Source organism: Pan troglodytes, chromosome 20, assembly GCF_028858775.2.
Source record: "Pan troglodytes isolate AG18354 chromosome 20, NHGRI_mPanTro3-v2.0_pri, whole genome shotgun sequence".
NCBI lineage: Eukaryota > Metazoa > Chordata > Mammalia > Primates > Hominidae > Pan > Pan troglodytes.
In genome coordinates this window covers 26,269,794-26,287,000 of record NC_072418.2, presented here as the reverse complement: position 1 = coordinate 26,287,000, position 17,207 = coordinate 26,269,794, and the positions used below count along the sequence as shown (strand labels likewise).

The following is a 17,207-nucleotide window of genomic DNA, read 5'->3' as shown; positions in this document are numbered from 1 at the left end:
TCCTAAATGTCTGAATCTAAAATTACAGACAAATTTGAAGTAGAAAATAGAAAGTAAAAATTTATATGGAGAGTGGCATTAATAAGATAAAAAAAAAAAAAAAGGTGACCTATTTGCTTATCCCCTGACAGCAAGAAAATTTGTCATCCATTCCTGACAAAAATGCTTTTATGAGAGAACCAGGCATCATGGTTCGCACCTGTAATGAAAACTACATGGTACATTACAGTTGAAGAATTGCTTGAGGTCAAAATATTAAGACTTGCCTAGATTATGTAGCAAGACCTCATCTCAAAAATAAATGCCTTTAAGAGAGCTCTGAGATCCAGGAAAGGAGTTGTGAAATTCTGCTAAAGCCCAAGATTCAAGGTAATTCTGTTCAGAAGGCAGGCCTCCGTTCAGGTTGCAAACTACATGACCACTGTTTTTGGTTACAGACAAGAAAGTGCTCCACCTAACTTGGTTCCACTGAGAATTTTAAACTTACTCTGTAACCATCCCAAACTCTTCACAGCCACAGTCTTGGGAGCCAGCGGGCAGCGGGGGTCCTGCCCTTCCAGAGGCCTGGAGGAAGACCTCCATTTATAGCCATGATGGCAGGCCTCAGACCTTGGCCTTTCCTGTGGTCCCTGAAGCAGTTCCATGACTCAGTTCCAGCTCCCTGAGCCACAGTTCATGGCCAGTTCTGCCTATGTAGAAATCCAAAGTGACCTGGGAAAATCCTCTCTTGTACTGGGTGAAAGCCATGCTCATCCACATCCTGATATAAAGAACACCATATACAGACCTGACTGCAGAAACCTGCCCTTGGGTCTGCCCTTCAGAGCAAAGTCCTGAAGGATATTCACTCTGTCTAAAATTTAAATGAGAATTACAAATATCCAAGCCCTGTTTAACAAGACAACTAAAAGTGGACCCTTGTGCAAACCCAGCAGACTTAAGACCAAGCTACAACCCCTCTTCACTACAAACCCAGAGGATATTCTATCACCCTGGGGGTACAAGGACAATAGATTTTTAGTTTCTGAAACCAGTTTATAAAATCCTGAAGAGGTGTTTGCTCCTTCAAATTTACAGACACCAACGCAATACTATTGTCTCTTATTGTCAATGCTTCTATTTTAACATAGCACTGAAAGTATGTGAAAGAAGAAGTAGTCAAAACAAAAATTTAAAGTCACTGAAATTGAAGACCAATAAGTAAAACGTCACTGTTTGTAGATTATGTCATCTTATATATAAAAAAGTACATTAAAACCTCTTTAAACTAATGAATACACTCAGTTGATTAGCAAAATATGAAATTAACATACAATTATAAGTTATCATTCCATACACTTAAAACCATCTCTCTGATAAAATAGAGGAAAAAACATTCTTATTTACAATAGCAATAAAATAATCAATTTTAGAACAAATTTAACCAAGCAGCTCATAAATCTTTTAAGTGAAAGATATAGCAATAAAAAAATTAGAGAGGACACAAATAAATTTAAAAATATTTTATTTCTATTGAAAGAATAAGTATTGTGAAACTGCCATATTATCTAAGGTGATCTCTAGACTCAATAAACTCCCTGTCAAAATTCCAGTTTTTCACAGTAATGAAAATTACAATCCTAAAATGTACACGAAACCACAATAAATTTTGAATAGCCAAAGCAATCTTGAGGAAAAAGAACAAAGCAGAAGGACATTATACTTTATAATTTCAAACTATATATAGAGAGAGAGAGAGAGAGAGTCTTGCTCTGCCGCCCAGGCTAAAGTACAGTGGCATGATCTCAGCTCATTGCAACCTCTGGCTCCCGGGTTCAAGCAATTCTCCTGCCTCAGCCACCTGAGTAGCTGGGATTACAGGTGCCCACCACTGAGCCCAGCTAATTTTTTTATTTTTAGTATAGATGGGGTTTCACCATGTTGGCCAGGCTGGTCTCAAATTCGTGACCTCGTGATTCACCCACCTTGGCCTCCCAAAATGCTGGGATTACAGGCGTGAGCGACCACGCATGGCCCAAACTATATTTCAAGGCTATAGTAATGAAAACAGGATGCCCGTTCCAGCCAATGGAAACTGGACACAGCAGCAGAGTGGACACATCAGGTTATAAATGACCCTGTCTCCTTTGCTCAGTGTACTCTCATGGCAAAACTGCTGGCGAGTGTACCCTTTCTGCAGGAAGTAAAAACGGCCATATTAAATAAACAACAACAAAAAAAAAGAAAGCAAGAAAAAAAAACAGGATGAAATGAGCAGAAAAACAAACAAACAAACAAAAACCCCTAATGAAACAGAAACCACTACTCTCGTGCAAAAAGACAGGCCAGGCATGGTGGCTCACACCTGTAATCCCAGCACTTTGGGAGGCTGAGGTGGGTGGATCACCTGAGGTCGGGAGACCAGCCTGGCCAACATGATGAAACTCTGTCTCTACTAGAAATACAAAAAATTAGCCAGTTGTGGTGGTGTGCACCTGTAACCCCAGCTACTCAGGAGCCTGAGGCAGGAGAATCACTTCAACCCGGGAGGCAGAGGTTGCAGTGAGCCGAGATCGCGCCATTGCACTCCAGCATGGGCCACAAAAGCGACACTCCTTCTAAAACAAAAAAAAAATTTTAACATAGAGTGTCTCAAAATTATGCAGATATCTATCTGTCCACAAAAACAAGAAAAAAAAGTCAGATTGTACGCTCTTTTATATGCCATGAACAGTACTTTGGCTGTCACTGTAAATGTTAAGGAAGATCATTGAAGGGACAGTAGAATTCTTAGATATTTTATAAGCATAAGCAGAAGATGCCCCTATGTGAGAGTTTATTTTTTTAAAAATTTCAGGCTTTCCAGAAACAGTTTCCTTTGGAACGCAGCTTTCCAAATCACTTTAAAGACTGGCTTTCTTCTTGACGTTGGACCTCTCATCCAGGTCGTCTGTTGTATTCACTCTCACCTACCTGGGGGTTCATCCACCATCTCATCTCGCTTCACATTCCAGGGCTCTTTTTCTTTCTCCAGACAGATGATGAGGTCTGGCTTAGAGACAGCAATACCTGTTTTATTAAAAATAATTAACATGAATCTTGCTCATATTCTCCAATTACCAACTTAGTAATGTGCAAAGTAAAAGGGATATAATAGAATATTCTAATAAATTTATCCCATATACTAATTTATAACAGAAATTTTTAAATATTTACAGAATATTTTAATTTTGTAGGTTCTTAATTTCACTGCCTGGTACTACTGAAGCAAAAATTGGTAATGGCACTTGGATTTTAAGGTGTGAATAACAATATTTTATGCCACTAAGGTTCTGAAATTACCACTAATCTGAAGCGAAAGACACAGATCAGCTCAGGAATGTGGAAATTTCAGGTCAGGATGAAACATCTTGAAGAAATTTTTTCTAAACAGACAAATCCCCAGGATTTTCTTGAAAACAGAAATAGGAAAGCATAAATTACCAGAAAACATACTACAAAAGAAAAATAAAAGCTTTAGTTTATATTAAAAATTTTGTATTAAAGTTATCCTCACCCAGGAAGGCCAGGTTTCTGTAGTTCTCTAACATCACATTCCTATATAAATTCTTCTGTGCAGTGTCCAGGCACTGCCACTCCTCCAGAGAGAATTCTATGGCCACATCCCTAAATGTCAACAGTCCCTGGAAAATACACACAAACACACATATTTACAAAGTGGCTATGGGCAGAATTTTTCATTTGACTCAAGGTAAAATCAGAAAGTGAATAGAATTGATTCTAACTTATAAGAGGGACTGAAATTATCCAATAAAATAATTGTCAAAACACAAACATTTTCTAATGTATTCTCTAACTCTGAGAAAAGAGACTGGCATAATATCGAGAACATCAGTGTATATATGATACTTTTCTGAATGATAAAGTGTAAAAATGTACTAACATGTACATTTTTGAGTGCAGTATTTACATAATACTGAATGAGTTGTGTATATTTTTCAGATGAAAAAGACAGCTGTTTATATTTTTCAGACAAAATAAACATGTTGAGTTAGAAGGTACCACTCAAATTTAAATGTGTACAATAAACTGGACATCTCGTTAATGCAGAGTATTTTTTCAGAAGATCTGAAATAAAGTCTGAGTTACTGAATCTCTATCAAGCTCATTAGTAATACAAATGTTTTGGCCCCAAAAGACTATTTTGTCAAACATCCAGTAAGTGGAAGAGTCTGTGTTTTTTTTCCGTTTTTCTGGCCTGTAAACAAAGATGGAGCTTTCATTTACCAACAAAAGATAAATGCAAAGAATACCTAAAAAAAAACAGGCAGCTGCCATTTAAGTGTGATGGTTTATGCACATCAGCTGCATGAAGATACTTAATGAGGAAGAGAAAAATAACTCCATACAGAAAAATTCTGTAAGAGAGCTTATGGAATTAACATCAACTGCACTAGGACAAGTCTTTATAGTGTGCTGATGCACGCAGGACACAGCATCACTACTGAGATATTACCCCCACTAAAGCAAATTACAGTCTGAATTTAGCCATAAGAAAACATCATTTTTATGGAAAGTCCAAGATACAGATATCTTCCATGTTCTACAATTTTTAATAGTGATTTTAAGTAGTCTTTTTTTAGCACCCTAATAAGCAGGTATCTCCCGATAGTTTTTTCAGAACTTTCTGGGTAATAAATGCCATCCTGTTTAAATGAGCCTTTTCTTAATCGTGTAATGCATAGATGTTGAATACTGTAAGAAATTATTCTTCAAAAGTTTAGCTTGCTTAAGTTTCTTTGCCCTTTTTTCCCTTGCTTTCAAGGCCAGACTTCCTTACTCTCTGTGTTCCCCCTTCCCTGGTAAACAACTTTCTCGCCAGTTCTTATCTATGGAGCCACATCCCACACCTGCTACCCACTCTGTGAATTACCCCTCCGGTCGGTCGCAAGGGCTACTTCCACTGAAACTGATCTTCCTGCCTTGCCACGGGTATAACCGCATTCCTGCACTTTTCAAGTTAGCCAACCGGGTTTAGCCAACTGGATTGTGCCGTCCAACTCCAGCCAATGGAGACAGGACACAGTAAGAAGGACAAGCTACTTAGAGGTAATAAAACCCCCCTACTTTCCTTTGTTCCTGCTTACTCTCATGGCAACCTACAAGGGGCACCCTCCTGCAGCTTAAGCTTTAATTTCCATGTTAGAGTTATTAATTTCATTTCTGAAACTAAAACTGTTAGAAAAAATCAGCAAAATTCCTCGGTGTTCATATAATGAAAGAACATTTTAAGGTGCTTACATTTTATACCTCAGTAAGAAAAGCAAAAGTACATATTCCTTTCAGACAGTAAATGTATTATTTTATTATTTGTATTAAAAATCATGTAGTAAACAAACAAAAAAGGATACAGAACAAAGATATTCACTGTCAAAATTTTACCCTGCTAAAAAAAGGAACTGAAGTTTTCAGTAATATATGTAACTCACCAATTATCTACCACATTTTTTGGGGAAATGTATTCATTGTCTACAGCTGAAATTGAACAGAAATTTTTTTTCTTTTTTTCTTTGGTAGCTACCATTCTAAAAGCTAGATGGACTTCTGTATGAAATCACTCAGCCATAAAAGCACATGCCTGAGAAAATTTCTAAACTCACTCTGAGAAAGATAAAGTAAAAGTTTTCAACAAGTAAAATATATTATTAATTTTTGAAACTCACCTTTTATGGCCTTTGTAAATATTTCCTTACCTTTCAAGCTCTACTAATAAAATGCAATACACAGTTAAAAAACTGAGGTCAGCTGAGCACAGTGGCTCATGCCTGTAATCACAGCACTTTGGGAGGCCAAAGAAGGTGAGTCACTTGAGGCCAGAAGTTTGACACCAGCCTGGCTAGCATGGTGAAACTCCATTTCTACTAAGAATACAAAAACTAGGTGGGTGTGGTGGTGCACACCTGTAATCCCACCTACTTGGGAGACTGAAGCATGACAATCACCTGAAGTCGGGATTTGGAGGTTGCAGTGAGCAGAGATGGCACCACTTTACTCCAGCCTGGTTGACAGAGGGAAACTCTGTCTTAAAAAGATACATTAGGTCAAAAGAACCTTAGCTCAAAGCAAATGAACAAATCCTTTCAAGGTACAGATATGTTTTACTCATGTGTCAAGTCAGGCCATTCAATTAGTTGATTGTCCCACCCCATCCTGCTCACTTAAGTGCTCAATAACCCCTCTCAGGAGACTCTGAACTATGACCCAGTGAGTGCCTCAGGCGCATTTTACTCTGCAAGTTCTTACACCACCACAGTGGAGTCAGTTTTTTGGTTTTTGGTGGTTTTTTGGTCTTTTGGAATACTAATTTTTTTTATAGAAATTTTTTACTATTTTTCTTGCACTATTTTTCTGCCCCCTAAAGGAATCCAGGATGCAGAAATTATTTTTCTCCTCAATGCTTGTAGCTATTGGCTGACCAGCAATGTGTTTCCAAGAAATGAAAGCTGGGTTGGGTGAAGACAATATTAATGTCTCAAGGAATTAAGTTTTTTTAAAAAAACAAAAGTGCACCAGGAAATGCCTCTTAGCCTCAGGGCAACCACCTGCACACTTGAGAAGCTACACTCAATAACTCAGGTTGTCCTATGGGAGAAAATGACCCAGCAGCTGATATTCACTAGACACTCTAGCAGACATAGCCACAGTGGGTATCGTGGTTTATCCCCCATACAGTACTGAAACCCAGGTCCAAGCTAAAACTGAAGGGTGACTGAAGACACATCACCCTATATAGTTTCCAAAAAAAAAAAAAAATCTTGACCCAAAAACATTCTAAGATATCTGTGACTAGGTAAAATAAAAGAAAAAAACACAGATATTTTACAATAGTGTCAGATTATTCTTTGCTTTATTCTCATAGGAAATATTTAGAAAAAAAATCTTTTTAAATGTGCCATCAAATGCTTTGTCAAAAAATAATTAATTCACCAGGCACGGTAGCTCACATGTGTAATCCGAGCTCTTTGGGAGGCCGAGGCAGGCGGATGACTTGAAACCAGAAGTTCAAGACCAGCCTGGCCAACATAGTGAAACCCCGTCTCTACTAAAAATACAAAAATTAGCCAGGCGTGGTGCCAGGCATCTGTAATTCCAGCTAGTTGGGAGACAGAAATGAGAACCGTTTGAGCACAGGAAGCGGAGGCTGCAGTGAGCCTAAGTCATGCCACTGCACTCCAGCCACTGCACTGCAACAGAGCAAGGCTCTGTCTCAAATACTTTAAAAAAAAAAAAAAAAAGATTCATTAAAATAGGTATCAATATGTACACTCAAGGACAAATAGTTGATAAAGTCAATTAGGGAGGAGAAACTGGCATTTGGCAACGTCAGACAAAACTGGAAATTTAGTATTTTACTGCAAGCCAGTCAGGCTGGAGGAATAGGGGATGAGGGGCAGACTTGAGGCCCTGCTTGGGACACTTGTGAAAAATTCAGGAAAAAAATCAGTCCCCTGTGGAGCGTGAAAACCATTAAGTGGCAGGAAATTAGATTGAGGTGGCTCTAGTCCCTGGATTTCTACTTCTAAAAAAAAAGTCTAAACTCAAGAGCATTTTTTTGTAAATTACTACATTGGCAGAAACAAAATTCAGGCTTAACGCTTAACCAACTATAAACTGCCAATTAAGCTCTGATTACATAACCATGATATTTCCACCTTGATTGTAAAAATTAAGAACTAGGACGGGCACAGTGGCTCACGCCTGTAATCCCAGAACTTTGGAAGGCCGAGGTGGGTGGATCACCTGAGGTCAGGAGTTCGAGACCTGCCTGACCAACACGGTGAAACCCCCGTCTATGCTAAAAATTAAAAAAATTGCCAAATGTGGTGGCAGGCGCCTGTAGTCCCAACTAACTAGGGAGGCTGAGGCAGAAAAATCGCTTGAACCCGGGAGGTGGAGGTTGCAGTGAGCCGAGATCACGATACTGCACTTCAGCCTGGGCAACAGAGACTCTGTCTCAAAAAAAAAGAAAATGAAAACAAAACAACAACAAAATAACAACAAAATCTACATAACCGTACCTAGCCAATTACGGAATTTGGTTTTATCATGAAACTTATAAAAACTTTTCCTTCCATGGAATACAAATTACAAACCACAGCAAGGTGCTCTAAAATTTTTGAATCACACTTTAAATTATTTAATGTTTTTGCAGTGAGGCCCATAAATTTTTAACAGGAAAAAATGGCCTGAAAACCCCACGGACCAAAGCTCTTCCCATTCATGAACCCGCACCCGGAGTCAGGATTCTGCCCTGACGTTCCTCCCATGGTCCCTGCACAATCTGGGAGAGACGCGGGGCTACTGGTGCAGAGCGGCCCAAAGAGGGCTCCAAGCCAGGGCACAGTCACTGCGCAGGGAAGAGACAGAACGCCCGGGAGCCCGGCTGTCCGCGCAGCCGCCATCTTACGGCTGAAGGGACTGAGGCCGAGCTGGGCAACAACTCGGGCGCAGATTGTAAAACTGACTGCGAGGAGGCCTGAGTCCCACCACAGCCGCTTCCCACCGGTTCCAGCCAGCCCCGTTCCCTCTCTCGGGATGTCGGACCCGGCACTCTCACCATTTCTAGGCTTCCAGGGGGCAGGTCATAGGGCCACAGAGGCTGCGCCCCTAAAAGCAGAAGACACAGAGTAGTGAGGACGAGACCTGGAGCTCCGGCCGCAGATAGAGACAAAGGCCCCGCCAAATCCCGGAAGCCGCCCTGTTCGCTCCAGCTGCGTGCCTGATTGGACAGTTCCCAGGACAGCGTCTCTGATTGGATAACGTTTAAGACCCCGCTTTCTAAGGCCCTGAGTGACAGAAGATGTCATCAGACGTTGGGCTGAATGAAGAAAGATTGACAGCCTAAGCCTCAGCCTTTTCAGGCGGGGCTTCCTCCCTGAGCTGAACGAGGCCCATCCCAGAACACGGAAAAATTTTCTGTCTTCTTTGCTGTCTTTTTTTCAAGGTATTAAATATGTGAATAATTTTTTTTTTAGCCAAAGTTTCGCTCTTGTTGTCCAGGCTGGAGTGCAATGGCGCGATCTCGGCTCACTGCAACCTTCGCCTTCCGGGATCAAGCGATTCTCCTGCCTCAGCCTCCATAGTAGCTGGGACTACAGGTGCACACAGCCACAACGGGCTAATTTTTGTTTTTTGGGTTTTTTTAGTAGAGATGGGGTTTCGCCACGTTAGCCAGGCTGGTTTCGAACTTCTGACCTCAGGAGATCCACCTCCCAAAATGCTGGGATTACAGTCGTGAGCCACCATGCCTGGCCGACTCGATATTATCTTTAAAGCAAAATTAGGAATACCTTTATTCCCCAGATGTTGGAATATCTGGACACTCCTCCGTCTGGTTCTGCTTAGTAAACATTATTAATTCATTTCCTTAACCATAAATATCTAGAGGCTAGGAATGCCTAACTTACTGAGAATGCAGCCCAGCGAGTCTCAGCGTCATTTTCCTAGCTCTCTCTCAAAACGGAGTCGCTCTGGTTCAAATGATTCTGTCATATTTTTCGCCTTCCTTTACAAGAGGACCCTTAATCCTAAGAGTTGCAGAGAGACAAAGATTCGTCTTCTGTAACTTTTTCAGGCTGATTAGGGGCGATAATATTCCTGCCTAACCATTGGTCTCTTGCATTCAGGGTAGAGAGAAATTCAGTCAGACAGTGTTGGTATGGTGAAGGTCGTTCATAACTTCTAGTTCCAAAAGAAGGTGATATCTAGAAGATTAATAAGCGTCCAATTTAAGAAAGCATTTAGTGAGCTTGTCTTGCATTCCTACACAAAGAGTACAACCACAATATATTCCACAACAGCAAAGCAAAATTAGTACAATTATTCCAAGTAAACTAAACAGGAAAGCCTTTCAAGAGGTGGGCAGTTGTTAGAACCAAACTGATATATGGTTCACTGATAGCACATAAATGGCAGAGATGTGAGTGCCTAAAATTTTTATGCCCTGGGTTATGTTATGTAAATAGTCTGGAGCACACACAAAACATTTGGTTTTGATCAAAGCATAGGTTTCCTTTTGAGTCTCTGTTTAAATGTCTACATACCCAACAGTTTGTTCGATTATGTAGACAGGATGAAGTCTGTGCCCACTCAGTAAATAAGTTACTCTCTGCATGATTTCAACTAATTCCCAAAAGTAGAATGCCAATCTATATGTTACCCATCCCTTTCATTTCTTCTGAACAGGAGTCAAAGGTCACTGGCTCATGGGAATAAACAGGATCAGTCTCTTGTGTTCTGCCAGCCTATAGGACTTCATAAGAGACAGGTTTAATTCGAGATAAGTGGACCCAGCTATTTATTCCCAGAATTTTAACTGCAGTTGGGGTACTAAAGAGAACTTGATAGGGTCCCTTCCACTTTGGGGAAAGTTGACCTGCTGGGGATCTTTATTTCCAAGTTTTTAATAGGACCAAATTTCCTGGCTGGGTTATAACAAGATTAGCTTCCTTAGTTGGGGAAAGGAGTCTTTGATTTCCATATTCAGAGTGTGTTTTGCACTTGTCACATAATTCTGTAACTTGAAAGTATCCGTGTCTATTAGGCACAGTAAAGAAGGCATGTAGCTAAAAAAGGCCTTGCATACATTATTTCAAAAGAGCTGAGCTGCAGATTTCCCTTAGAGGCCACTGGAATCTGTAATAAGGCTACAGATAGTAAAGACAGCCAGGTCTTTGATATTTCTTGGCATAGCATAGCAAGAGTCCTCTTTTGAGTTTGATTAGCTCTTTTTACGTTCACTGAAGACTGTGGCCTTCACGCTGAGTGAAGGCAGTACTAAATTTCTAGGTCTCAAGATATGTTTTGTGTATTTGTCACTGTGAAAAATAGGCCATTATCTCTGTGTAATTTCTTAGCAGCCCAAATCTAGGAATTATTTCTTTTCTTTTCTTTTTTTTTTTTTTTGCAAAAGAGTTTCACTCTTGTCACCCAGGCTGGAGTGCAGTGACACACTCTAAGCTCACTGCAACCTCTGCCTCTCAGCCTCAAGTGATTCTCCTGCTTCAGTGTCCAAGTAGCTGGGATTAGATGTGCCCTCCACCACACCTGGCTAATTTTTTGTATTTTTAGTAGAGAGGGGGGTTTCATCATGTTAGCCAGGCTGGTCTTGAACTCCTGACCTCAGGTGATCCACCCGCCTGAGCCTCCCAAAGTGCAGGGATTACAGGCATGAGCCACCTCGCCCAGGGGTGTAATTATTTCTTTTAGTAGGAGTTTGGGAATCTCAATTGCCTTTTCAGATCCGGTAGGAAAAGCCTCGATCCAAACGGTAAAGGTGTCAATGAATACTAATAAATATTTAAACCCTTTACATGGGGTCATCTGAGTATAGTCTATTTGCCAGTCTTCACCAGGGTATATTCGTCTATGCTGAATAGGCCTTACTAAAGGAGGAGGTAAACATTGGTCATTTGGGTTATTCCAGACACATTGTTCACAGGCTCAAGTAACCTGGTTTACTGTTTTAAGTAATCCTTTTTCTATAAAAAGCCAAGACATTATTTGAAACAGGGAATCTCTTCCCAAATGGGTAGAGTCATGCAAATGTTTAACTATTTTTTATTGATTAGCACCTCATATCAGTAGTTTATCAGGAGTGTCTAGCAAAATGCCTGCTATTTCAATAAGCGTCCCCCTGTCATCCACTGGTGTCCTTTAGCTTCTAGGACTCCTTGTACTTGGTGTGAGTTTTAACTTCCAGGTGTTGTTCTAAAGCCAGTTTATTGGATTCATCTACCAAAAGAGAAGTTGCTGCAACTGCCCTGAGGTATCCAGGCATGATAAGAAAGTTGTGTAAGAAAACCAAGGTCTCTGAAAAACAGCATGGAGAATAGGTAAAATGGCATCTATAGGCTTCTCAGTCTACCCCTGTGACCATGAAGTTTTGGGGCAACAGAGCCCATTATATGGGTCAAAACAGAGTAAGCCATCCAGAAGAAAGTTAATATTCTTTTTTGTTTTCTTTTCTTTTTTTTTTTTGAGATAGAGTCTCGCTCTCTTGCCCAGGCTGGAGTGCAGTGGCACAATCTCAGCTCACCACAACCTCCACCTCTCGGATTCAAGCAATTTCCAGATTTTTTTTTTTTTTGGTATTTTTAGTAGAGATGGGGTTTCACCATGTTGGCCAGGCTACTCTCAAACTCCTGACCTCAAGTAATCCTCCCATCTTGGCCTCCCAAAGTGCTAGGATTGCAGGCGTGAGCTACCACACCTGGCAAAAATTAATATTCTTACCTGCCATGGCAAAGGTTACTGAGGCTTCTCCAGATATATGGCTAGTTGTCTGATGGAAGCTGTGGTGGAAGGTCTCAGGCCCCGTCACTCTTGGGCACTTGCCTGGCTGTTTCACCCATCATTAGTTTGGGTGCTGACGGCTCTCTTCAGAACACTGGACTATCCCTCTTCTAATGGCCTGTTTTCTTACAGTGTGCACACTGATTTATGCCCAAAGCACAGTGACTCGGATTCCCAGCTTTGAGCTTTTCACCTTTCAGCTTCCCTTGTTCAAGCCAAGACCTAGGAAGGCAACCTCCCACATGGGAGGTTAGCTTAAGGTTGCAGCCAAGAGCTGCACCTTGTGGAGGTCCTTCTTCCTCTTTCTCCTTCCTCCACTTTGCCTCTGTTATTAAAAACTAAAAATGCCATATCCAAAGCTGTTCATAGAAGTTTGGGGACCCATAGCTGCTTTTACTAGTTTTCTATGGATATCAGAGGCAGACTGGGTTATAAAGTGGACTCCCAGAAGGGTTTATCTTTACCTTGAGGCAAGATCCATGTTAGTATATTTCCTGATTGCCTCAACTAAATGCTATTGAAACAAAGCTGGATTCTCGTCTTTGCCCTGAGAAACTTCCTTAACCTTTTCATTGTTAACAGGATTTTTCTTACATTTCTTCATCTCTTCCAACAAACAAGTAACCATATGACCTCTTCTCCCAAGTCCTCACTGCCCCTTTGATATTCCATCGTAGATCTTGATCTGGAACTGCTATACCTCCTGTCTGATATATATTATGGTTCAGGCTGCAAGCCAATACCTCATCTGCATGGGTCCTAGCTGTCCCCAAAATGCATTGTTTCTCTTCCACTGTACAACACAGAGACAACAAAACATACAGATCCTGCCAAGTTAAAGTATAGGTCAGAGTTAACTTTTCAAACTCATCTATGAATTTTTCTGGATCTTCAGAGAAATGACCAAACTTGTCTTATTATAGAGCCAAACCAGACATAGAAAAGGGGACATGTCCTCTCACAATGACTTCTTCCCTATTTGCAACCTCTCTAAGTGGACAAAGATTTCCTTTTGGAGGTTGATAGGCAGCTCCACTACTAGTAGTACCCACTGAGCTCCATTCTTCAGGGTGTGGTGGGTGTAGAGAGGAACTAGAAGGGTAAGGAGGAGGGACAAAGGGTTCTCAATAGAACTTTCAGGTGAACTGGGGCAGATAGGACTGACACATCTGAACCTTCAGACCTGACAGAAAGAGGTTCCACTTCACCCAAAAATGCTCACTGAATCAAGTGGCAGGGGGCTTGCAATAAATGATCATATTGTCTAACTCTTTTTATTCTATTTCTCTCATGAAACATGCCCATGCCTGCTGCAGGGTTTCATTCTGACTGAGCAGCAAAAATGCTTGAACTTACGATATTTTATCCCATTTTCCCTACCATGTACAGAACAAATCGAGTTGAACTATAGTATGAATACCCATTAGAGGCATTTTTTCTTGTATCATTCTGAAATTATTTGCTGATTTTCCATACATATCATCCTTAAGAAAGCGCACGCTCTTAATCCAATCTGTAATCCCTATTCCTGAGGTTTTGGTAACCTGATGTTTCTCTTTTGCTGTAGACAGCCCTGAAGATGAGTTTTCACCCCTGAGAACAGAATGACAGAAGGCCAAGATGTGGTTGAAATGGCTGGTGAGAGACATCGGGTGAGGAAAGGCCAGGCTCACCAAGCATTCAGACACACCTGTGCAACTGTCCTTGCAATTAGGAGCCAGGCCCCAGTGAGCTTCTCACCACATGTGTCTTTGAACTATGCTAGGCCATGCTGTTGATTAGTTTCCTCTACTGAGCAGGTAGCTTATAGTCAGAGTATTTACACCCAGGAGAATGTTCCAGGCCAGCCCTGAGTCAACTTAAAATAATCAAAAAGTTAAAATGTAATCTGAAATATATTTACTCAAGGTCTGATATTGAGGATGGCCATCAGGAGGACAGATTTAAGTTGCCCTGAATATATATTTCAATTAACAGCCATTGAAAGTGAGTCTTTTCAAAAAAGTGAGAAGCCAGTCCCTAAGTTATTTACCAAGAATTCATACTTAAATGCATAAGTTATTGATTGGCTACATATATTCTTTTGTTTTAGAAATTTCAGAATAAAGAAATAATGGGTGAGACTGCTAGTCAGAAACAAAATGTCTTTAAACAATTGCCCCTAGTCCCAGCACTTTGGGAGGCCAAAGTGGGTGGATCACCTGAGGTCAACATTTTGAGACCAGTCTGACCAACATGGTGAAATCCCATCTCTACTAAAAATACAAAAAAAAAAAAAAATTAGCCAGGACTAGTGGCATGCACCTATAATCCCAGCTACTCTGGATAATCATTTGAACCAGGAAGTGTAGGTTGCAGTGGGCTGAGATTGTGCCATTGCACTCCAGCCCGGCAACAGTGCAAGACTCTGTCTCAAAAAAAAAAAAAAAAAAGAAAGAAAGAAATGAGTCACTGTGTTAACTCTGGGGGCATGATCACATAAGACAGTCAGAATTTTTACTGTGGACTGCACTCACCTGTGAAATCAGTATCTCCCCAGTGGGCACTGTCCATGTGTCAGGGTGACATTGCTAACATTTGGTAGGTTGTGCATATGGGAAACACAGTCTCACCTGTGTGCTTGGTTCTGTGATGACATTCTCTGTACCATCCAAAGACTTAATATAAATGTGAAAGAATAGTAATCCTCTATGATGTTATTATATAGAGAAGACACAGGAATATTCCCATTTCTCTAAGTTTAGTTACAAGTGCCAGTATCTCTCCTTTTGGCTGATTCACGGTATTAGTGTCATCATCACAACTGTGAGCTTGGGTAAGGTATATGTCACAACCCAAACTGTGAGTAGAAAAAAAACAAAAGACTAACATCACCTGGGTGCTGGGTCAGAAATATGTCACAATTTTTCCAGGGCAGAGACCAGGCAGAGAGTAATATCACCTGGTTGCCTGGCCAGGGTTATGTTACAATTTTCTCCAGAAAGCAGGGCACAAACAGCAAAGACATATTACCTGGGTAATGGGCCCAGGTATATGTCACAATTTTTTCTGCAGGTAAGACCTGGGTACAAGAAAAACACCACCTGGTTGCTGAACCCAGAAGTAAATCACAATCTTCTGTGTGGGCATGATGCAGATGCAAGAGGAAAGTCATACCTCAAAGTCAAGGATGCAGAGACATGTCACAAGGCCTCTAGTGGGCAGGGCCCAGGCTAGAGCCTCTCACCCACTTGATTTGACCCAGCAATATGTTTTAATACCTAAAATAGATGGGGCCAATTTGAAAGAGGAGAGTGATAAGGGCTGGTGCAGTGGCTCACGCCTATAATCCCAGCACTTTGGGAGGCTGAGGCTGGCAGATCGCTTGAGGTCAGGAGTTGGAGACCAGCCTGGCAAACATGGCAAAACCCCATCTCTACTAAAAATACAAAAATTAGCCAGCTGTGGTAGCACACACCTGTAATCCCAGCTACTCAGGAGGTTAAGGCAGGAGAATCACTTGAACCTGGGAGATGGATGTTGCAGTGAGCCGTGATCACACCACTGCACTCCAGCTTGGGATACAAAGTGAGACATCATCTCAAAAAAAAAAAGACAAAAGAAAAGAAAAAAGAGGGTGATATCACCAGATGCTGGGTCCAGTGATATGTCACAATCCTCCCTTTATACAGGGCTCAGGTAGAAAAGGAGAGTTACATCACTTAGGTGATAAACAAAATATGTCATAATTCCCCTATTGGAAGGGCTCATGTGGGAGAGTTAGATCACATAGGTGTTGGACCCAGCCGTATTTCAATATACACAGTTTTTAACATACACAATATACAATTTGTATATTGAAATGTGGCTGGACCCAACACCTAGGTGATGGAACTTTTGAAATATGCCCTTTTTGGGCAGAGCCCAAGCACTAGAAGAGAGTAACATCACCTTATTACTAGGTGAAAAAAATACGGGACAATACTTCCTGAAAAATGAAGAGCCCATGCAGCAGTCTACCTAAGTTAGAGCTTCAGAGATATGTCAAAACACCCTGTGTGGGCAAGGCTAACGCCGAAGAGAAAAGTCATAACCTAGGGCCTTCACCTAGTTATATGTCACAATCACCCCAGTGGGCAGTGCCCAAGGATGGGAAAAATATTATGTAAGTGCTGAGAAGAGTGATCTGTCACAATCCCCACTGTTGACAGGTCTGAGACAAAAATAAAAAGTCATATAATCCAGTTTAGTGGGCCAGGGACATTCACTATGTCCTCTGTGGACAGGTATAAGGCAGAAAAATTACATCACCTGTGAAATGTCACTAGGGATTAGTCACTCTCGCTTCTGTGGTCTGGGTCCAGATAGGAGAAAAAAGAAACATTACATATGTCTCCTAGGGAAAAGCCCATGTAAGAGTGGAAAGTAACCCATCAAATAGATGGGTCCAGGAATATGGCAAAATGCCTCCTGTAGCCAAGGTCTAGGGCAGAGATTCATATCTCCTGGGTGTTAGACCCAGCGATATGTTACAGTAGCCAATGTGGGCAGGGCACAGAAAGGACAAGCACATTACCTGGGTGCAGGGACCAGTGATATGTCACAATGCCCTCTTTGGCAGCACCAAGGCATGAGTTTAGGGTCACATCACCTACATACTGGTTCCAACAATATATCCCAATCCCATCTGTGTGCTGGGCCCAGGCAGGAGTGTCAAATCACTCAGGTTATGAACAGAGATGTGTGTAACAATCACACATGCAGAAAGACTCAGGGATAGCATGAATAACTTTTCACATATTCCCATTCTAGGTATGAGAGTCAAGACCATTTGGAGGTTGGGTCTAAGTACGCAAATCACAATCTCAATGTGGACAGGTTTATGAATAAGAGTC

The 17,207-nt window shown here is 41.2% G+C and overlaps 1 protein-coding gene and 1 long non-coding RNA gene across 4 annotated transcripts in view; one reads left to right on the top strand and one right to left on the bottom strand.

Annotated features, from left to right (window-relative positions):
* The window catches only part of LOC455907 (zinc finger protein 726), a 29,579-nt gene extending 20,749 nt beyond the window's left edge, over window positions 1–8,830 (bottom strand). For 2 of the 3 annotated variants that reach the window (XM_024351417.3, XM_024351418.3), the window contains exons 1-3: window positions 8,597–8,732; window positions 3,536–3,662; window positions 2,953–3,048 (exon numbers count right to left, since the gene is read on the bottom strand). In XM_024351417.3, the coding sequence (XP_024207185.1) occupies window positions 2,953–3,048; window positions 3,536–3,662; window positions 8,597–8,599 (226 nt within the window). In that variant the 5' untranslated portion in view covers window positions 8,600–8,732. Of the gene's footprint in view, window positions 1–2,952; window positions 3,049–3,535; window positions 3,663–8,596 lie in introns of all 3 variants that reach the window. The other variant, XM_016935581.4, reaches the window with a different exon arrangement.
* Window positions 4,805–15,612, top strand: LOC134809100 (uncharacterized). The gene is made up of 3 exons (XR_010153807.1): window positions 4,805–5,088; window positions 13,901–13,985; window positions 15,388–15,612. It is a non-coding gene; the product is annotated as an uncharacterized LOC134809100 (long non-coding RNA).
* The last annotated feature ends 1,595 nt before the right edge of the window (window positions 15,613–17,207 follow it).